At 35.9% G+C, this 24,070-nt stretch overlaps 1 protein-coding gene across 1 annotated transcript in view; it reads right to left on the bottom strand.

Moving 5' to 3' along the window:
• The window catches only part of COG5 (component of oligomeric golgi complex 5), a 285,669-nt gene that overhangs the window by 24,138 nt on the left and 237,461 nt on the right, over positions 1-24,070 (bottom strand). The window contains exons 15-18 of the mRNA XM_082661812.1: positions 14,781-14,891; positions 13,259-13,321; positions 4,553-4,656; positions 587-824 (exon numbers count right to left, since the gene is read on the bottom strand). Coding sequence (XP_082517938.1) covers positions 587-824; positions 4,553-4,656; positions 13,259-13,321; positions 14,781-14,891 — 516 coding nt within the window. The remainder of the gene's footprint in view (positions 1-586; positions 825-4,552; positions 4,657-13,258; positions 13,322-14,780; positions 14,892-24,070) is intronic.

Here is a 24,070-nt window from a genome sequence, read left to right on the forward strand (position 1 = left end):
TGGTTCTGCTGTTTTAATGTGACTCTACCTCATTCACATCAGATAGTGTGGAATGACTTCAAGGTGGCCATGCACAAGAAAGGTACTCTTATTTAACAGAGGGGGATCAAATAATTCACCTGGTCCTCTGTGCTTCTAAATGAATTAGAACACCGCCCTGGAGAACCATGCATGTGTCAGAGATCTTTCTCTTTACGTGACAACAGACAGCCCTTTTCTACTGTTTGAAGGATAAATTTCATTGTCTATATTATTTTCCAACAAGGTTAATCAATTATTCTTATCAGTACTGACCTGGTGGGATAATAAAATAGTGAGAAAGCCCCATGTTATGTAAAAATGGGAAATGCTGCTCTACTGTGGGACAAACTACTTAGCTTAACCTTGAAATATCAAAGATGACTGATGATCCTTTTGTTAAAGACAAAGTAAAAAAAGCTGGTATGAAAGTATCTTTAAATTCTTTCCTTTTTTCACATTAAAAACTGTCTTCAGTTAAAAAACTGAAGACCATAGATGGTCTTTTATTTAATGGATAATACTGAGGCTGAAACATTTTCCCCTTTGTAGCTATGCATCAATTTACCTGCGCAAAATCAGCAGCAAGACGCATTTTCCCACCTTCACCAAGAGGTCTTATGAGACTGGCATTTCGGATAAAGAGTTCAATGGCTCTTTGGGCAATAGCTTCAGTGTTGTCAAAGACAAAATCCAAGCATTCAAAGTGTTTAAAGTAGTCACTCATAACTCTGGCGATAAAACCTTGAAGCTCCTTCATGTAGAGAGAACAGGGAACATCAGGCTTTCCTGAACTGGGTAATGATCTGCAAAAGAAAAAATCAGCCAGTACACTAAAAGGCACTATTTGATATTTGTCTCCCCACTCTGCCTGCTATTTCACTCCTAAGCAATTTTTTACTTTAAAAAATTGGTAGGACAGGCATTGTTTATTTTTGCTAAAAGTTAAAGAGCATAAAACAATGTTTAGATTATATTCTAAAGACTGTTTTAGGATGCTAGGAAGATGACTGAAAGAATCTTGGAATCCATTTACCAAAAGACTATTAAAAATGAAACAGACAACCATCTGTCTTGGATGATTCGCAGAAGTGCCTTATGCACTCTGACCTTTCAAGGTCTCTTCCAGCTTTACGACTTTCCATCCACTCACGTGGTTTGCCTGTTAGTGAATAAATCAGTATTAGATACTGAAATAGGATTTTACACTTGGTGGCAACAGAAAATGCTGCCTTCCCCAAACAGATTCTTGGCAAAGATATCTCTGCTCTTGTGCTATTTAATCCAATCAGTCCAATAGTAGAATTCTGACTGTGGAACTGGTTATGTAACAATACACATGGTATGCAATTTTTTCCTCCCAGATGATGTTTGGAAAGGCTTTAATTTGGATCAACAGATGATGCCAGCTGATGCTCCATGAAATACTATTTATAATTTATAAGTGTTTATAATTGCTCTTTAAAGAATATATGAAAAGAATGTGCAATATTTATAGGAAAGAAGAGTTATGCCAAAATTAGAAATCACCTGATATTAATTAGCGGGCCAGTGAGATCACTGGCTATATAATGCTGAATCTTTTTTTCAAAAAATAAATCACACTCTGAGAATGATGCAGAGAAATTGGCAATGGTCTAGGGAAGAACAACAGATATGATTCAAATGCCTAGAGCAAGAGAATGAGGTGGACTTAATTATTTTAAAATACAGCAATGGTTATTATAATAAATGGGATGCTAACCAAAGGTCTTCCACATCCAGAGAGCAGATAGAAATAGAGAAAGCATGCTATGTTCCAGCAGGAAGAGACTTTGTTCGGGTGTAAGAAAGAATGTCCTAACTATGGCAAGGCCATTGAGGGGGCATGGTGGAACACTGCTGTTTGCAATATCATAGGGTAGAATGCTGCTTGGTATAGAGTACAGGGACAGCCTTAGTAAGAGATGGCAATCTTCACGTGGGGTTTGATTTTGCCAGATTCAGACCATCATGGCCTATCTTTATTCAGGTTTTGTCAGTCCAAAAGGCTAGGTTAAAAAAAAAAAAAGGGAACCAATCTCTTTCTAATCTTATGCTTTATCAAAAGCACTGTCATTATCTTGGTACTACTCTGGAGGATTGTTTCAAGAATTCTAATCCGGTTAGGTGATATGATTTCCTTGAGGATTAGAAAATGATATACTAGACCAGGTTCTGTAAGCGTGTGTTAATGTAAGTAAAATAAAATGATCTATTAGAAAAATTCTGAAATATGTATTATCAATTCTCAGCATGGATTAGAAGTTTGACTTAAATTTACTAGAATATAAACCTTGCTTGGCAATTGCTAAAGCTCAATTTTCCTAGTTACGTCAAACCTTTTAGTAAGAGGTTCTCAACTGATAAAGTGAGCAGAAATGTCACGGTCTTTGTAATGAGAGCCCGCATACAGAGGCAGAAGGCAGAAGGACTAAACAAACACACGCCTGAGAAGCGGCACCAGTTGTTCCGGGGTCAGTGTGTGTTCTCCCCTCCTCAGAGGCGCTCATCCAGCACTTCAAGGATCTAGGGTCCTCCTACTGTTACTGACTTCCCTCTCCCATTCAAAGCTGATATCAAGACACGAGTCATTTTACATTAAATAACAGAATTTCAATCAATGTACTATGTCAGACATTTACAATTTAAGCTTTATCTAATTTGGAAAGAAACATACAGCTCCCACTAAATACATTTAAAATACCAGGAAACTGTGTTGAGGATTACTTTTTAATTAGCAGGGGATTCTGTAATCATACTACAAATAAGGTTGGCCCAGAAGGTAAACCTGATTTATTCCTTTTACCGTGAGAAGGTGTGAAGGGCTTGAAGGGGCAGGTATTCATTATTATTTTTCCAAGTGTGATCCCGGAAGATGGCCCTACTATAAAAGTGATTCCACTTGCTGAATAGTTTCATCCAATGTCATCTTATATTTCATATAAGCCATACATATATGAAATGACATGACAGAATTACTAATAACAAGGTTCTAGAAAGTGGGAAAATTCCTGCCATGAATGCTCCACACTCCTGTACGGCCATGTATGAAAAATAACTTTCAGTGGAACCTCAAATGTCTGCTGTACAGAGAGAGTGAGCTGAAATGGAGCCATTAACGGCCATTTGGGGAAAAAAATTGAGGACAATGTTATACATCTTAAAATAATGCTGCATACCTGTGGCAACCTATCAATTAAAGAACCAATCTGGCTCACTACTATTTAAGCAAACTAATAAAAACATATCTACTTGGGAAACCAACTTTTAATGTCTAATGTGTTATCTGCTGTGGCTCATCAATACAGTTACTCAAGTAAGCACCTGACCACTCTTATTAGAACAAGCCTTCAAAAATTACTCCAGTTTTGCTTCCTTTTCAGAGGCATTGATGATTGGTCTAACTGGGACATTTCAGATCATTTCTGAACAAAATTCATTTCCTCCCAAATACTGGTAATCAGCAGTTTTATATTCCTGGCTCCAAATACTACAGCATTTTTGTGTAGAATCCACTTTACCCTCCTGTGCTTCATACCATTATTAAAAATAGAGACTGACCTTTTCACCTTTCAAAAGGTACTTTGTAAATGAAAATAATAAATGATTTGAAAAATTAAAATACAGTGTAATAATCACATAATTTTTCTACAAACAGCTAGACTAGTGGCTAGAAATTTAATAAAGTAGATACACTATTAAACAACATGAACATAAAGAAACAGGGCAGTTAAAAAATAGTAACTAACTATGAACTAGGAATAAAAAACATATCTACACTAATATATGAATATTTAGCTCGAGTATGGTTAAATTTTTTTTAAAAATCACACTAAGCATGTGCAAGTAACTATTTCAAATTCTCCACAGTTTTCTAATACACTAAGTCAAAACCATTTTACTTTACTAAAAAGATTTCAGTAAACAGTAAGCTAGGAACTATGATTCTTATTCAAGACACACATGAAATGGATAAGCAGTATACACATGAAAGAGCTGTGGAATAATACCAAATTGCTTATGGCTAGGAGTGACATGACCAGATTAGACTGCCACAAGACTCTGACAAGGAAAATCATCTTTGCAGGGGGTTGGGCAGGACCTTGCCCTCAAAACCAGAGCGGGAATCGGACTAGCAGAGTGACAGAGGCAGGACATTTTATACAAGGAATACCATACCAATACCAGAGGCTCAAGTACAGCCTATTTGTGAGAAGTAAGGAAAAAGATATAATTGCAAAGAGGAGATAGTACCAAATGTCCTGAAGTGCTAAGCTGAGTCCCGCAGATGTTAATGGTTCCATGTTTCAATGACAGGAGAGAAGATGACAAGAAGAACTGAAAAAAATTAATCTGCTAATGGTGCTCAATGAATAAAGTAAGGATGGAGGCCAATCCCATCACAAGAGGAACAAGGTTCTAGATTGGTAGAGACTTAGGGAGTAGAGGTGGAGGTGGGAATGAAAAACAAATGTACTGAAGCTTAGTGAAAACTCTGGTTGGAAGTCATTACCCAGCAAAATCTTCTTGATGCATAGTGATGATGATGGCCTCTATGGCATCTCCCACGGAAGTCAGCAAGGGCTGCACAGCATTTCCCATAAGAACATGGACCTCCTGAAAAGAAGAGTAAATTAAGGAGAGGCAAACTTTAAATAGATCAAACACAGAATCTGAAATATGAGAAGCATTTTGAGTAAAAGTTTTCACATTATATCAAATTCAAACTATATGCAGTTTAACTATAATACCCAACAGAAGTCTGCTCTTCTCCTAACTGCTGTCAGTAATGATTTTTAAAGCTTAAAATATGTGGAACATGGCACTGAAAAATTTCAACTCCACCACTTTTCTCTTATTTTCAAAAAGTTGAATGCTCAAATGAACCCCTGGAGAAAGAAGAAGAGAGGGGTAGTGCCACTTAGGCAGCAAAGATCACATGAACACACTTTTTTTTTTCCTAATTTCCATTCATTTATTCTTTATATTATTTTTTTAACATCTTTATTGGAGTATAGTTGCTTTACAACGTTGTGTTAGTTTCTGCTTTATAACAAAGTGAATCAGCTATATGTATACATATATCTCCATATCCCCCCCCTCTTGCAGAACACATTTTTTAAAGTTTCTGAAAAGACTGAGGCAAAACCAAAAGTAATTCTTCAAAACTGGAACATCATATGCTTTTGACCAGACTGAATATAATAAATATATCAGTGATTCTTAGAGGGCAGAACAGTTAGCCTTTTCATGGATTAGATTTCTATTTAGAGTTCTACAGCAGTGAGTCTCAACTGGGGGCAATTTTGCTCCCCAGAGGACATCTGGCAATGTTTCAAGACACTTCTGATTGTCACGACCGGGGTGGGGTAAGGGTTTGCTACTAGCATCTAGTGGACAGAGCACAGAGACGCTGCTAAACACCCTAGAGTGCACAAGACAGTCCCCCACGACAGAGAACTACCCAGCCTAAGACATCAATAGTGCTAAGGTTGAGAAACTGTTCTCCTGTAAGGTATAATTATCAATTAGGTTATATAAGACCCTAGGCCTTAGTTATAAGGTTTTAGTGTGAAAATATGACTGGGCCTCAGTAAACATTCAAAATCTAAATTTTAAGTATATTATATGTGCTTCAGTCATGATTACATACAATGAAGATGGATGACTCTGGCTCATACAAATGACTGAAATCAGTGAGAAAAGGTTAAATAGGACCCTTATTCATGAAATTCCTAAACATCATCTCCAGCCCTTAATCTCTGATAAAAATAAACATGTATACAGGATTGAGAGAGACATGCGCTCCACATTTTCTCTCTAAGCCCTCTCCCCTCAATCCCTTGGCTCTCCTTACTGAAATAAAGGATGAAAACAAACAAAAACAAACAAACAAAAAAAAAAAAGAGAGAAAGAGTGTGTGTGTGTGTGTGTGTGTGTGTGTGTGTGTGTGTGTGTATGCACTTATAGTTTGCCCTCAGGGAGCTCACAATCTAGTGACAAAAGGTAACAAGTTGTAGTGATATCAGTGCTCTACAGAGTGCTATGGGAAGATGGGAGAGACACCCAACTTATATTGAAAGGATTTAAAAAACCAAAGGTGTTGTGTGAACTGAATTTCAAAGATCAAAATGGGTTAAGAACCAAGTGTGTGTGTTGGGGGAGAGTGGGAGGCTGGTGGGGGCCATATGCCAAAGGCACAGGAGCCTAGGGAAGTTGACACATTTGGGGAACCGCAGGTGTTCAACACAGGGTATGAGGTGGCTGCCTATGTGGAAGAGAGACAGAGAGCAGATGTACTCTGCGTAGGCTGCTAAGGAGATGGGAATATATCCTGAAGGGACTAGGAAACCAACAATGAGTTTTAAACAATGAAAAAAAAACCGCGGTTAAAGCTTTGAATTGGGGAAAAATCATGCTGGACAGCAGAGTAGATAAATTAGACTAAAGTCGGGAGGATACAGTAGGAGTATAGATGCAAAGTGGTGAGTGCCTGAACCAAATCAGAGGCAGCAGGAACAGAGATGAGGAGACAGGGTGGAGACACCGGGAATCAGATGTGAGAAATATGGAATGTAAAGACTGAAGGGTACACTCAGATTTTTTTTTCTTTAATGACTTGGTGGCATTATCAACTGAATGTGTAAATGCAGACGCAGCTGGCTGATTTAGGGACGGAGGGAGAAAATAATGAGTTCAGTTTTGGACACAAGTTTGAAGGACTTACAGGGAAATCCACATGGGCTATCTAGTAGGTGCTGAGATCTTTACAGCTGTAGTTTCTGGCAAGTTTTGACTAGATATGGTTGTCTTTAGCTTTTAAGAGGGGAGATGAAGCCAAAAGAGTCAATGAGATCCCAGAGGATGATTTGTAGAATAAGGCCAAATGCCATTTTAAGGTCATCCAGAAGAGGAACCTTTGACGGATTAAGAGGGGTAATAGCATGTATTTTAGTATAGGTCACATGCTGGATACTGTGCTATGGGCTTCGCAAGTAATCATCCCACTGAAAACTCAATTATTCCTTCCTCTAAGAATTACAAAAATCTCTAACTTACAGATGTGGAACCTAAAGTAATTTGTAGATAGGGAAACTAAAGTCAAGTTAAGGAGGTGTCCAAAGCCATCAAGTGGAAGAGCTGGGATTTTCTAGGTGCATTTGACTCCAATGAGCTTTTGGTTATATCAATGTGTATATACTGGGCAGAGAAGTTAAGAAGAGATCCTGGAATACGGTGAAAATAAATAGGAGATTTCAAGAAGGAAGGGCAAGTTTTCTACGCTAGTATGAAGGAGTGAGTACCTAACTACAGATCCTCCTACAAATAATCATGGAAAAATACCAAAAACAAAACAAAAAAACCTACTGGAGGCTTCTGGAGATGGAAAAATGCAATTAGTTTTAGAGGGGTGTGTAAATATATAGCAAGCAGAAGAGACTGAGTTTTCCCTTTTTTGTGATTCTGCTCTGAGAGGGACTATAGTCATGGTAGTGGCAAGGCTGGGTGGCTAAAACTCTGAGAGAAAAACCAAACCAAACCAAACCAAACCAAACCTACAGTCTTTCAGGTCAAAGGAACAAGGGGAAGGAGGCCTGGTTCAACCAGGGCTGCTGGAGAGTGAGAGGGGAACCTCAGGAAGGAGAGAGCCAGAGAAGAAGAAATCCTATTTTTCTATGTGTGAACTCAGCACTAGTCTTCAGCTGACTTGACCATGCGTGTACAAGGCAAACTACAAATGGCTTGCAACTAAGGCTTAAAGAACTATACTGAGATCTGAGACGCGGCCAACTGCAGGTTTGACAGTGCACAATTTGAGTCTAAACAAGCTAATTAACTGCTAAAGCAATGGTCAACATTTTTAGGAGCAATATATAAAAATACTGAGTCTATACAACACAACATTCACATTGTCTAGGATATATTAAAATGACTACATACAAAAAGCTAGGAGATGTTGTCAATTCTAAAGGGAAAAGACAATCAATAGCTGCCAACTGTGAAAAGATCCAGACTCTACAATTATCAGGCAAGAACCTCCGTGAGGTAGAGAAAAAAATGCCCATAATAAATAAAGTAATAGGAAATCTCAGCAGAGTGACTGAAAGTGTAAAGAAGAACCAAAATGGAAATGTTAAGCTAAAAAAATTATACTACATGCAGTGAGATGTAAATGTACTTCAGTAAATGCAAAGTCTCTATATTTTATGTGCTACAGTACAATATTAACTCTAAAAGACTGTGGAAAGTTAAGGATGCATGTATCCATAGAAGAGCAACTAAAAAGAAAATGAAGAAGAGGTACAGGTAAAAATCTAAGAAATAAGTTAAAATGAAATTAAAAAAAATAACTAATAATCAAACAATCCAAAAGGTGGCAGAAAAGGTGGAAAAGAGGAAATAAAACAGAGGAGACAAACAAAAAACAAATAATAAAACTATATACCTAAATAAAACCTTACTGATAATTATACTATGTTAATGGATTAAACACTCCAATTAAAAGGCAGGGATTATCAGAACAGAAAAGAGGCAAGACCCACTGTATACTGTCTTCAAGAGGCGTATTGAAAAAAATAAAGACACAGGAGTTGAAAGTAAATGAACAGAAGATAGAGTAGTTAAATTAATATCAGATAAAACAATGCATGACAATAAGTATTAAAGCTAAAGAAGGATATGTCATAATTACAAAGGGTGTTCAACAGAAGGCATAAAAATGATACATACTTATATAACAGAGCTTCAACGCAACTAGTAATAGAGCTTCAAAACGGAGGAGTCAAGAATCAACAGAATGAAAAGGAGATATAAACAAGTTCACAATCATAGAAAATTCTAACTCCCATCTTTCAGCAATTGATAGAACTATATAAAATACCAGTAGAGGCATATAAAATCTGAACACATCACTACACCTTAACTGATATTTACAGAATGATACTAAACAACTGAAGATTATATGTTTTTGTCAAGTACACATGGTTCATTCATCAAGACAGACCACATGCTAGACCATAATACTCAATACATTTAAAAGGGCTCAAATCATACAGAATATGTTTTCTGATGGTAAGAGAATTAAATTAGAAATTAATATCACAACACTGTAAATCAACTATACTTCAATAAAAGAGTGATTAAAAAAAAGAAAACAGGGCTTCCCTGGTGGTGCAGTGGTTGAGAGTCCACTTGCCGATGCAAGGGACACAGGTTTGTGCCCTGGTCTGGGAAGATCCCACATGCCGCGGAGCGGCTGGGCCCATGAGCCATGGTTGCTGAGCCTGCGTGTCCGGAGCCTGTGCTCCCCAACGGGAGAGGCCACAAGGGTGAGAGGCCCGCGTATCGCAAAAAAAAAAAAAGAAAACAGTAAGATATCTAGAAATACCACAAAAAATTAGAAATTAAAAGAAAAAACCATGGATCAAAGAAGAAATCACAAAGGAAATAGAAAATATTTCAAACTGAATGAAGATAAAAGTGCAACATAAGAAAATTGGAGGGAAATTTACAACTTTAAATTTTTGGGGGGGGCGGGGGTCTAAAAATCAATGGTATAGGGTCTCAAAAAAACAAACAAAAAAAGGCAAAGAAAATTCAAAATAAGAAAAAAAAAAGACAAGAGCAGAAATCAGTGAAATAGAAAGACAAACAGCAGAGAAAATTAATAAAGCCAAAAGTTGGTTCTCTGAAAAGAGCAATGAAATTGATAAACCCACAGCTAGACTGATAAAGAAAAAAAAAGAGAACACAAATCATCAGTATAAAAAATGAAGAAGAGGTTATCACTATAGGTCCTATAGACATTAAATGGAAAGTTAAAGAATATTATGTACATTATTCTGACAAATTAGATAACTTAGATGAATAGACAAGTACCTTAAGTCACAAAGTATCAAAGCTCACTCCAGAAAAAAGATAACCTGAATAGTCCTGCATCTATTAAACAAATTAAATTTGTAGTTATAAACATCCTACAAAAAAACTACAGGCCCAGATGGCTTCACTGGTGAATTCTACTAAGCATTTAAGGAGAAAACAATACAAATTCTACACAGATTCTTTCAGAACATAGAAAAGGAGGAAACATTTCTAAAACCAGACAAAGAATTACAAAAGAGAAAACTATATACCAATATCCTTATGACCACTTTAACAAAAATTAAGTAAATCAAATCCAAGAATACATAAAAAGGCTAATACATCATGATCAAGGTTGGTTTGATATTTGAAAATAAATTCCTGTATTTTATTAACAGAATAAAGAGGTAAAACTGTATGATCATTTTATACAGAAAAAGCTATTTGATGAAACACCACCATTTACAATTTTAAAAAGTCTCAGTAAACCAAGAATAGAGAAGAACTTGTTTAAAATAGCCTCCTTTAAGTAGTAAAATAAACACTGAGTGCTCTCCCCCAGGTCCGGAACAAGTAGACAAGTCCACTCTCACCTGCTCTAGGCAACATAGTACTGGAGGTCCTAGCAGGTGAAACAAGGCATGGAAAAAGGCATCAAGACAAGAAAGGAAGAAATAAAACTGCCTCTATCTGTATTATGATACGATGGTGTACACAGAGAACTTTACAGCTGGGTGAGGTTTCCCACTTAATGGAAAATATAAAACAGAGAAGAGAGCATTGTGGGGAATGCCTTCATGTAAAGGATGGGTAGAGGATTAATAACTACCACAGGAAACTGAGAAAGGATACTAGATTATATTTCATAAGCTCTTTACAAAGCAGGGAAGTGCTTGCCTAAAATAGCAAAGATTACAAAAATACTGAAGCCTCAACAATGCAGAATATTCCCGTATATAGAACATCAAACCCACACAATAAGGGAGAACTGTCATATATAAACTTTGTAATATACTATCTGCACAAGATGATCTCAGTAACAAATGGATCAGAATTATTGGGCTAAGGTGTTTAAATGCTACTTATAGCTGAGGTGGTTATAATGAAATGACTCTAAATGTAAAATCATTAATATTAATTATGTCATCCATGACATAGGAGATAATGCTTGCAATATGAGATGATGAACTTTGAACCTAAAGTAACATTTAATTTTGGATAAAATCTCAACAAGGTAGAGGAGACTATTATGTGTCTACCTATATTTTTTAGTAAGTAAAAAAGTATGTTTAGTATTTTTTCCATCAAATAAATAAAAGCATACAGATTTTTGGTTCTTGGGTTGCACTTATGCATTGTAACATCCTAATTCAAAGTGATGCAGTAAGTTTCCTACAATTTTATGAAAATTCAAGATTCTCTTTTTTTTCTTTGAGTCAGAGGATTCTGTTTGTTCTTCACTTATTATGCCATAAAGATTTTTAATGAAATTTAATTAAAAAGCAAGGCCAAAACTGTTTCACTGAGGTCTGTTAACACAAGAAATTCGGTCTCTAATTGACAGGGTCACTGCAGGAGGAGAGTCGTGAACAGACCGGTAGTCGTCTCTTACCCAGTTCTCAAAGGCAAAACTGGCGAAGCCTCAGCAAACTGCGGTGCCCAGCAACATCAGACACCAGTCCTGGTGAGCAAACCTCAGAGTGAAGGCCACAGCTCAAGATGAGGGCAATTTCCCCTGCACTGGCCTCAACCCCAGCCTAAAGTGACTAATACGAAGAATAACCTTTATTGTAAGTTAAAAATACAGATACAGAAAGTCTACCCAACAATGAATTACAGTGTCTGAAGAACTTCTATTTTTGACTTGTCCAGGAGACTTTCATCATCAGGCAAAGTGTAGGCAACTCTCTCTTAACCTACAGAATGGACTTTCTCAAACCACGTGTATAAGTGCATATTCTATATATATACAATTATATATGTGTATATATTTATAAATGATTATATAGTATGTATGGGGTACAATGTAAAATGTTACTTATCTTGGGTAGTGATCAAAAAATGTTTGACAGCTATGGCCAGAAGATAAAGACAAATGAGTAACTACATATTGAAAAAAAAAAGACTACATGTATTCCCTGCCTGGAAGCAAGAATAAAACAAACCTTTTGGTTTGTCTTATTGGCCCGATTTTACAGTATTTTTTGATTATCAATAAACTGGACAACTCTTACTAAAAACAATTATTTTTATTACGGCAGCTCTAATACTACTTCATCATAATGAGATAAGTACATTGGGAAAAAGAAAAGGATTCAGAGAAAACATCCAAGCATACTTTTTCTATGTTGGAGGAAAACAGACTGTCTCCTCCTCCCTCATATGTGAATTTAGTGTCCTTAAGTTTTGCAGCCTTAAATCCCCATCCATGTCACCCATGGACAGCACCTGACCTCGGAATTTCCCTTCTCCTTCAGGACTTGTGACACTGTCCTCTCCCAATTTTCTTCCTCAATGATTGTTCTTTCTTTGTATCCTCTTTACTCTCTGAATATTTCTCCTTGGAGTTTACTGGTGGTAGACCATCTCTCTTTCTCCTTCCCTCTTTCTCTCTCTTAACTCTACCCAAGTGATCTAAATTCAATCTAACAGTTGACATTTACTACCTTTGTGTAGGTATACTGTACCATTTTATATCAACAGATACAGAAACTAAGGCAAGAGAAAACTTATTAACTTGTCTGAGGTCATACAGCTAGTTAAATAGTTGAGATGGGATTCATACACAGGCAGTTGAGCTCCAGAGTCTTTATTTTACTATGTGGCCTTAGTAGAGTTTCCAGGCCTTGGCGTAACTGACATTTTTGGGCCTGATAATTCTGTGCTGTGGGGAGCTGGCTTGTACACTGCAGGATGCTTGACAGGATTCCTGGTGCTAGATGCCAGGAGCACCCCACTCCAAGTCATGACAATCAAAAATGTTTCCAGATATTGTTAAATGTCCCATAGGCGACAAAAATCACCCTGGTGGAGAACCACTGCTTTACTGGGATAATACTGGGCTGCACTGCCCTGAGACACAGTGCATACTTATAACTCTCTTGCTTCTCTTGCTTATGATACAATTATCATAAATGCAACACAGTCTGTAGACACCAACAGGGTCTATTTTTAAATTCTAGAAAAATATAAACACACATGTAGCCTCTCTCTTTAGGATAATCATCAACATGCTACTTTGGCATATGGAGAAGATTCTGAATTATTTTTAAAATGTGACATCTCCCACTCATCCAAACAAATAATTCTAAAACCTATTCCAATCTATAGAGTCAAAGATTAAATTACATTCTTTTACCTTTAGGGCTGAAATTATAGTTTGCTCAGCTGCTGGTGGGAATGAGCTCTGACTGGAAACCACCTAGAACAAATCCAGTTATAGTTTTGCTTAAGTTATTTATTTTTATAAATACTAATTTTGATCATCACATGATAAAACTGTTTCCACAAGCCACATATAAAATATTATCGTTACTTTAGAGTAGTATCTCATACATGTTTTAAAAATCCATTAGTGTTTAGTAGTTAGGATAGGTTTAAAAATGTTTTCCTGTATAAGGCAAATATCTACTTCAAATAACTGAAACATTAAGAATTCTAATAGCTAGCTTTCCTTAATTATAAAGTTTTAACTTGAAAAAGTCAGTTTAAAGTCATATTTACTTATTTCTTAAAAAAAAATCACCCTTTGTAGGCTGACTATAATGTTTAACAAGTAAATGTCAAATGTTTCCGTTTTTACAAATCAATACCAACATTATGAAAATTCTGAAATGATCAATAAAGACATTTAAATCAGGCTAAATAAATACAACTTTGCATTGCTTTTGGTTCTTTAGAGTAATAATTAAAGGAAATGGAAACTATATCATATATTCTTTTCATTTACTTTTGTTATTTACTTTTCTGAGATTTACCTGTTAATAACCCTTTAAATATATTTTGTTTAGTGTGCAAAATACAAATTTTGGAAACCCCTAATTGATAAAAGGACTTGTTAAAAAATTTAAGTAAATGAAAAACTGTTACTTATAATTATTCTAAAATACAATCTAGCATATAAAAGCTCATATTAGAGGTCAAGGTTTTAAGAACATCATCTAACCTTTGGCTTTTTCAGGTCTTCTAACTATCTCTCTACTTACCAAATATTTTGAAAATCATTAATAGAGAGTAAACACAAGCAACTCAAGAATCAAAGAAGGGGTTGAAAGTGTTGCTTTCCTAATATTTATGTTTACAGTTCATCTTAGACATAATATATAAAGGCAAACAAGTTAAAATTCAGTCACTTTTTAAACAAGTATTAGATCAATAGCAAAAAAATATTTTTTACTCATAAATAGTCTTCAATGATTATAACATACGAGTTCACTGTTTTTAATGCATCTCCTCCCCCACTTTTTTGTACAAAGGTAGAACCTTTCTGACATATTAGAGGGCTTACGAGTTCTTACTATTACTAGATTTGCTATAATTTACTACCACCCATATGATACCAAATTATGTGGTTTAATGGGTATAAAACACAAGTAATCTACCTTTAAATCATCTGTTCAATAAACTTAACTATACCAAGCAACCTTGAGGATCTACAGTTCATGTGTTTTAAACTAACTGTACAGACAAAAAGTCATACAAACAACAGAGGCCAGGATCAGACTGTTTAGAAAAAGTTCATGCCTCAGCTTATTTTACAATCACATTTTCATTGCATTCTTCTGCAAAAAATTAAATAACTCATTATTGTCTAAATTTAAGGCAAGAAGAAAGAAGAACTTGAAATTAAGTCAAAAGAACTTAATTAAAATAAAGGTTACCTTTGTTACCGATTGGTGCAACTTATATAGTGAATTCACTACTGCCACATTTCTTCTCTGCCCTTCGGTTAGAGGTCCAATCACCTGACTTGCATCTCCTTGGGTGGAGAGCTGTAAGAATTCAACACAAAAAGAAATTACCAAAATGATAGTTCATATGTACTGGGGGGAAGTTCATGGTCCCCTGAAAAAGAAAATGTTAATTGGAAATATTCAGGTCAAGCTTTGGACTTTAGGCATAGCCAGGTACCTCTGTAGATTTAACACCATGGACCTGGAAGCCTAATTAGTCTTGCATAGCAAGAACGTCCTTCATCAGTACTTCATAGCTGGTGGACTCCTGAGGTAAGTGCAACCTAAAAGCCCAGGATGTGCTGTTATTTTGATACATCAGCATAGTATGTCTAGGGAATACCTTCTGCCAACAGTTTTTCTATTAAAAAACTGAGAAATAAGCCATCCAAAAAAAGAAAGCAGAGAAGGAAGGAAAAAAGAAGGAAGGGAGGGAGGAAGGAATAAAAGTAAACCTACATCCTATGTACATTTGACAGCCATCATAATAGCCTAATGAAATGAGTTGTAAAAAGAGGGTATTACACTCATTTTTTCATAGATTAAAAAGGAAGTTGCTTAGGATTATACCGTGTATGGATGATCAGTAGGAGTGGTACTAATGCATTTTAGGGAAAAGGACATGGAATTTTTACTGAATTAATCTAAAACTATTATAGTTCCATTTAAGAAAAAAATCCACCTACAAATGATTCTCATATTAATCAGGTTTTAATCCAATCCTCTATAACAATTATTATTTAAAGGTCAATTAAACTTGATCAGGAAAATAAAACATGAGGCAAGTAACTATACATATGGATGCACATCTCAAACATGAAAAATTGGCCTTTTAATAGATGGAGAGATATACCATGTTCTTGGATTGGAAGAATCAACATTGTGAAAATGACTCTACTACCCAAAGCAATCTACAGATTCAATGCAATCCCTATCAAACTACCACTGGCATTTTCCACAGAACTAGAACAAAAAGTTTTGCAATTTGTATGGAAACACAAAAGATCCCGAATAGCCAAAGCAATCTTGAGAACTAAAAAAGGAACTTGAGGAATCAGGCTCCCTGACTTCAGACTATACTACAAAGCTACAGTTATCAAGACGGTATGGTACTGGCACAAAAACAGAAAGATAGATCAATGGAACAGGATAGAAAGCCCAGAGGTAAACCCATGCACATATGGACACCTTATCTTTGATAAAGGTGGCAGTAATGTACAGTGGAGAAAGGACAGCCTCTTCAATAAGTGGTGCTGGGAAAACTGGACAGGTACATGTAAAAGTATGAGACTAGATCACTCCCTAACACCATACACAAAAATAAGCTCAAAATGGATTAAAGACCTAAATATAAGGCCAGAAACTATCAAACTCTTAGAGGAAAACATAGGCAGAACACTCTATGACATAAATCACAGCAAGATCCTTTCTGACCCACCTCCTAGAGTAATGGAAATAAAAACAAAAATAAACAAATGGGACCTAATGAAACTTCAAAGCTTTTGCACAGCAAAGGAAACCATAAACAAGACCAAAAGACAACCCTCAGAATGGGAGAAAATATTTGCAAATGAAGCAACCGACAAAGGATTAATCTCCAAAATTTACAAGCAGCTCATGCAGCTCAATAACAAAAAAACAAACAACCCAATCCAAAAATGGGCAGAAGACCTAAATAGACATTTCTCCAAAGAAGATATACAGACTGCCAACAAACACATGAAAGAATGCTCAACATCATTAATCATTAGAGAAATGCAAATCAAAACTACAATGAGATATCATCTCACACCAGTCAGAATGGCCATCACCAAAAAATCTAGAAACAATAAATGCTGGAGAGGGTGTGGAGAAAAGGGAACACTCTTGCACTGCTGGTGGGAACGTGAATTGGTTCAGCCACTATGGAGAACAGTATGGAGGTTCCTTAAAAAACTACAAATAGAACTACCATATGACCCAGCAATCCCACTACTGGGCATATACCCTGAGAAAACCAAAATTCAAAAAGAGTCATGTACCAAAATGTTCATTGCAGCTCTATTTACAATAGCCCGGAGATGGAAACAACCTAAGTGCCCATCATCGGATGAATGGATAAAGAAGATGTGCCACATATATACAATGGAATATTACTCAGCCATAAAAAGAAACGAAATTGAGCTATTTGTAATGAGGTGGATAGACCTAGAGTCTGTCATACAGAGTGAAGTAAGTCAGAAAGAAAAAGACAAATACCGTATGCTAACACATATATATGGAATTTAAGAAAAAAAAAATGTCATGAAGAACCTAGGGGTAAGGCAGGAATAAAGACGCAGACCTCCTAGAGAACGGACTTGAGGTTATGGGGAGGGGGAAGGGTGAGCTGTGACAGGGCGAGAGAGAGTCATAGACATATACACATTAATAAACGTAGTAAGGTAGATAGCTAGTGGGAAGCAGCCGCATGGCACAGGGATATTGGCTCGGTGCTTTGTGACAGCCTGGAGAGGTGGGACAGGGAGGGTGGGAGGGAGGGAGACGCAAGAGGGAAGACATATGGGAACATAAGTTTATGTATGACTGATTCACTTTGTTATAAAGCAGAAACTAACACACCATTGTAAAGCAATTATACCCCAATAAAGATGTTAAAAAAAAAAATTGGCCTTTTATGGAAGAGGTGAAAATAAGAGCATTTTCCCTTTGTTATAGTGATAAAAATATGAGAGAAAGAAATACTGTTTTTCTTTCTACTCTCCTTTGATACACACACAGATTTTCAAAATTAAATTCCCACTTTATCAATTCCTACTTACGGCAACAAAATACAATTTAAAAACATAAAAAACTGCATTTAAAATAAAGAGAATAATCCTTCATTGAAGTTATAATCCATGATGATGGCTTTAAGTCAACATAAAGTTTTCTGACATTAGGTTAAATAACTCCAACTTATTTTGCCTTTCCTCATGGACAGATAGTTACCAAATTACAATCAGGTTGTGTCCTAAATGGTCATTTGTAAGTTAGTAGGCTGAAAAAAAAAAGCCGTATTTTTCCTGTAGAAACTATGTTAAAAATCAATGGTTAGACCTCAGATGAGCCCATACAGCCCAGTTTAATCTATAATGTGGTAAACTAATACTAATAGAAGCTCTGAGCTCCCAGGAGACAGCGGATGATGGGCTCCGAGCTATGGTGAGCGTGGGGAAAAGCTCCTGAAGCCACTTTGGAGACTATAGTGGCAATGGTCAGTGGCATCAATGGTTATCGTAGACTCAGGGGTTAGATGCTAAATATGTACCTGTCTATAATAGGCATTTAGAAACTATGAGTTCTAGCTGTACAATTTTTAAAAATAAATCTCTCTTCTCTTGAGATTCTCTCCAAATAATTTTGAAGTGATAACAAAGAAATGGGAAAAGAACCTTTCTGATGCTATCTTATTTCCACTTATTTTATGTATTCCATATTTAATAAAGAGACAGGCTCACTGCTAGAAAAGGATGGAGATTATTTTATTGATAATAATTGATCATAGTTTTAGGGTTTAAAAGTATAGAAAGGCCTATTTTACACCTATTAGGATGCTATAAGAAAAAAGACAGATAATAACAAATGTTGGCCATGATGTAGAGTAACTGGAACTCTTGTGCATTGCTGGTGGGATTTTAAAATGGAGTAGACACTCTGGAAAACAGCCTGGCAGTTCCTTAAAGGTAAACAGAGTGAAAATACACCCAGCAATTCGACTCTTAGATGTATACACAAAAGAAATAAAAACATGTATAAAACTATTCACAGAAGCATTATTCCATAGCATAACAGCCTCAAAATTGAAACAACCCAAATGTCAACCAACTGATGGATGGATAAATAAAAATAAGATGTCGTATATCCATACAATGCAATGTTCCTCAGCAAAAAGAAAGGAATGAAGTTCTGATACATGCTACAACATGGAAGTACCTTGAAAGTAAAAAGAAGCCACTTACAAAAGGCCACATATTAAATGATTACATTTACATGAAATATCCAGAATAAGCAAATCCACAGAGACAAAAAGTAGATTAGTAATTGGAAGAGGGGTAAATGGGGAGTGATTGCTAATGGGTAGGAGGTTTCTTTTTGGGGTGATGAAATGTTCTAAAGTTGATTGTGAATATACTAAAAAACAATGATTTCTACACTTGAAATGGGTGAATTATATTTTAATAAAGCTGGTTTTTAAAAAGTATAAAAATAAAAATTCCCACACTACAAGGGTTATCAATGAATACCTTGAGAGCCTAGTGAAAACTAAGGTTAAGATTAGATGGCTCAGTTAAATAAATCTACAAAGTTCAATGAAGAAAATACTATAGTTACAGGAGCAAAACAATGATAATATAAAAGAACTAAAAATGAAATATCACTGTGCCAAAACCAAAGAACAAAATTTAAACATCAAAGTGAAAATATAACACTAGAAGATTGGAAACAAAAATAATATGCTGCTTATCTTGGCCTGACAGTACAGAATAGAATCAGTCCAACACCTCAGCTAAGTGGATCACCCTGTTTCTCTCCAGCACCACTCCTGTCATAAACTTTTTGGGGAAAATAATTTCAAACTTACAAAATGTTACAAAAATAAAAATAGTGCAAGGAACGCCCATTTATGCTTTACTCAGATTTACCTATTGCTAACATTTGATCTCATTTGCTTTATTATTCATAGTCTTTCCTTCTCTTTCACACACACACACACGTATATGCATATATTTTTTTCTGAATCATACATACATTATGGCCCTTTGTCCCATTTCAGTGGATATTTCCTAAGCATAGCACTACTCTTTTACAAAACCTCAGTTCAGTCATCGACTTCATAAATTTACATTGTTAACAATACTTTTATCTGGCATCTGCCATGTTTCCAAAAAGTTCTGGTTTCTTTTAGTGGGAAGTGGTATTAGAGACCAAGATCTGGGCCCTAGGTGTGTTCACTGCTACTTACTCCTGTAAAAACTCTTAATCAATTCAATATTTATATAGATGATTGCTTCAATACCTGGACTCTTACTTAGTTCCTTGTCTTCTTCCCCTTCAAGTTATAAAAACTATATAGTGAATTCCCATATACTGATAACCTAGACTTCACGATTAACACTCTACAATTTGTTTTATATCACATACCTATCACCTATCTTCAACTCATTTTATATTTTTGATTCATTTCAAAATAAGTTTTAGAGATCAGTATACTTAACCCCAAAACAGTTAAGCATGTGTATAATTAACTGGAATTCAATATTTACTTCCTTTTTTTTTTTTTTTTTTTACTTTTAAGGTAAAATTTATATGTGATGAAATGCAGACATTTAGTGTACAATTCATTGAGATCTGGTAAACTGCTTAACTTGTGTAATGCTAACCACATCACTCCAGAAAGGTCCTCCATCCCACTTCCCACTCAACCCCACTCTTCTGGTTTGATAAGTCTTGGCTTTTAAGTGGGGCTACATTCACAGACAATATGGAAAGATATTTTTAACGAGTTCCAAAGACAGTATTTCACATATTATTCAGTCTTTTACCAGCTCCTGCTGCCTCCTGCTGTGTTCTTCTTGGGAAAAAATTTTTATTTTTGCTCACACATATTTTCAAAACCACTAAAAGTAAGGTACAATTTATTTTTTCTAACATTTTATTATGAACACTTAAAGACTTGCACAGTGAACACCCACATACTGACCACCTAGATCCTACAACATTTTATAACACTTGCTTATGTTATCCATCCCTCTATCCATTTTATTTTTTTAATATAAATTTATTTTATTTCTTTATTTTTGGCTGTGTTGGGTCTTCATTGCTGCGCGCGGGCTTTCTCTAGTTGTGGTGAGCAGGGGCTACTTTTCATTGCGGTGCACGAACTTCTCATTGCAGTGGCTTCTCCTGTTGCGGAGCACGGGCTCTAGGCACGGGGGCTTCACTAGTTGTGGCAGGTGGGCTTAGTAGTTGTGGCTCACAGGCTCTAGAGCTCAGGCTCAGTAGTTGTGGTGCACGGGCTTAGCTGCTCTGCAGCATGTGGGATCTTCCCAGACCAGGGGTCGAACCCACGTCCCCTGCATTGGCAGGTGGATTCTCAACCACTGCACCACCAGGGAAGCCCCCATTTTATATTTTTGATGCATCTCAAAATAACTTGAAGACATCACTGTATTTGTTACCACTGACTTCATCTCACTGATTAGTTTAATCTATTCTATATCTTTACATAAAGCTTTTTTGGGTATATGAATGTAAAGCTTTTTCCACTCAGCATAATGTTACTGGTTTTCACCCATGTTTGTTCCTTTTTATTGCTGTGTGATATTCCATTGTATGAATTTATCTGAGTTTGTTTTACCCATTCTCCTATTGTTCCTAGAATGTCTGCAATAAAATGAACACTAGACTTGGGAATCTAGCTTTTCTCTACCACTTGCTGAGTAACTGTGGCTTCGATTTCTTTATCTGCAACAGGAAACTAACAATATAGTCAAGACCAAAGTATGCTTTGTAAACTGTAAAATGCCTTAGCAATGTAAGGCACTACCTTTTTTTTTGGCTACGCGGCTTGCGGGATCTTAATTCCCCAACCAAGGATGGAACCTGTACCCCCTGCAGTGGAAGCACAGAGTCTTAACCACTGGACCACCAGGAAAGTCCCAAGGCATTACCATTTTTATCTCCAGACAATTCTATGTCTGGTTCTCATTTTCTTCTCACTTATCCTTTGCTTAGTCCTTTCCCCTACAATCCACTCCTCCAAGCTCTACCTCACTCAGTACTGGTGAGGGACTACAGGCACAGACTAGGGCTGAGGAACTGGAAACAAAAGCCACTGAAACTATCTAGAGGTACAGACTAAATTATTTTGGCTCCTTTTTGCTTATGGTAAGAAAGCATCTTGTCCAGAGTAGGCATTCTCTATTTCAGAAGCCTCCAGCCATCTTCAGCCATTTTAACTTTTACTTTTTCAAGCTATTTCCTTCATCTGATCTCCTTAAAACTTATTTTTCACGAATTCACGTGTACATTCAGCAAGTAGAAGATGCTCATTAGGTATCTGTTGAATAACTGAAGGGCCAGAATAATGGTTCCTCATTGCTGCTTTTTCAAAGTTCACATTATTTGAGACGAATAAAATTGTATGGAGGTGCAAAAACACAGTTTTGGCTGTGAAGCATTAGGAACTAGGGAACTAGAAAGGTAAAAGCAGTAAGAGATTCAATATTCTAAACTATGAGAAATGTACATACTGGTGCATCATGCTACACTATTTAATAATGTAGCCTGGAAAGACGTCAGAAAGCAAAAGAGCAGCATTTGAGTTTTCAAACACACACACACACACACACACACACGAAAAGAAAGGGACTCCCAAGGCTAAAGGAATCCTTAATAATTAAAATGGTTCCTATGTGCAAACAACAAGACTTACTATTCCTTTTTAAGTTTAATTATCTGAAGAAAGTATTTTTCACAAATTCTAATTCTGTACATCTGCTCACTAGGAACTTTGTGTGAATTCAATGCATGAGAAACAACTGAGATTAAAGTCCTGAAACGATGATAAGTTATACTGTTAACATGAAGAACGTTTTTATATAATTTTTAATTTGTAGATGAAATGACCTCAAGATCGCCCTAACATCAGAGCTGAGGGCTACAAGTAAAAGAAATAAAACTGACGATTCAAGAGATGAGTTGGATGAGAGCTTTAAATTTCTATTCAGATAATCTACTGAAAATTACTTTTGGGGAAATTATAAAGTTGGTGATTTAGAAGAATGTCTAAAAAGAACAAGAAAATATATTACGGATTAGTTATGGTTACATACGGTTAAGTTACTTTCCAGATATTATGGAAATACCACTAGTGTTCTATTTATCCGTAATTTCCATTACTGCTAAGAAATGTCAACGGTACAGGATAACTCCTTTTTATATGGATTTGGTCACAATTCTTCTAAACATTTCTTGCAATCGTATGTAAAACAAATGAGGAAAAACCTATGTATTAGAATTTCATAGGTTTAAAACAGAACAATGCGAAATGTATACTAATCTACAATGCTTCCTGAATAAAAACAAGTCAAAACATTTTTATATTAAATCAGATATTTTAACAAAAACTTTGAAATAAGCTCTGATCAACCTTCAGTTATGGTTGTATCTATGCTTATTTTTCTGAAAGTGGTGAGTGTATTTGGATTACAACTACCAAATTTTAAAAGGTAATGTCATATTTATATTAGAACAAATTCTTTTGACCTAATGCATGCTTTTTATCCAATTTTGGAGTTCACAGCAAAAAAAAAAATTACACGCAAACGGCAAAGTATTATTAATGTTTTTATTCTAATGGAGTGTATAAAGGGCAAATAGCTAACTCTCCAATTGCACCCCCCACCCCCACCCCCACACACAGAAGACATCAGTAATCAACTGTGGCCCTGTTATGGCCTCGTAACACAGTGCTCCAGGTAGCGACTACAAATCTCTTAGACACAGGAGATGAAATCTATTTGTAATCCCTGAGTGATGTCATATGAGTTTTCCTGGACATCTGGGCCAATGATTCTAAGGGTATTCTATGGTTCACCTAAATGCTTTCTAGGTCAAGAGACGCTGATAAGCAATATATTCCAAGAGCCTCAAAACTGCTGTATCCTTTCATAGCCCGCTATCAGAAATGTATCCTAAGAAAATAGTAAAGCTATATGCACAAGGATAATGTTATTTATAAAACAGAGAAATTGGAAAATACTACATGTCTAAGAATAAGAGAATAGTTGGGTATATGAAACAATTCACATGCTGGAACAAACAACAATGGGAGGTGCTTACGGTATAGTGTTAACTGTAAAAAAACAAACAAAAAAAAAGCAGATTTGTCTGTGCAGCAGTTTTGTCTCAGAAAAAAAACTGGAAAGAAATAAAGCAAAAATATTAAAAAATAGTATGAAGCATTACATAACGTGCAAAATTACCAGAATACTACTAAAAAGCACTGTAGAATTCCATACAATCTAAAAGGTTCATTTGTAGAATACACTTAGAAAGTGTTATACAAGATAATTTCCTCCATTATAAAAATGAAAGATGTACAATTCCATCCCTGAAATATTTAAGATAATATAAGAAAATAAACTGCTTTGGTTACTGTTTACTTCCCCAAAAGAAGATTTCTGGAAAAGATA

Source organism: Grampus griseus (genome assembly GCF_964374135.1).
Source record: "Grampus griseus genome assembly, chromosome: 9".
Lineage (NCBI taxonomy): Eukaryota > Metazoa > Chordata > Mammalia > Artiodactyla > Delphinidae > Grampus > Grampus griseus.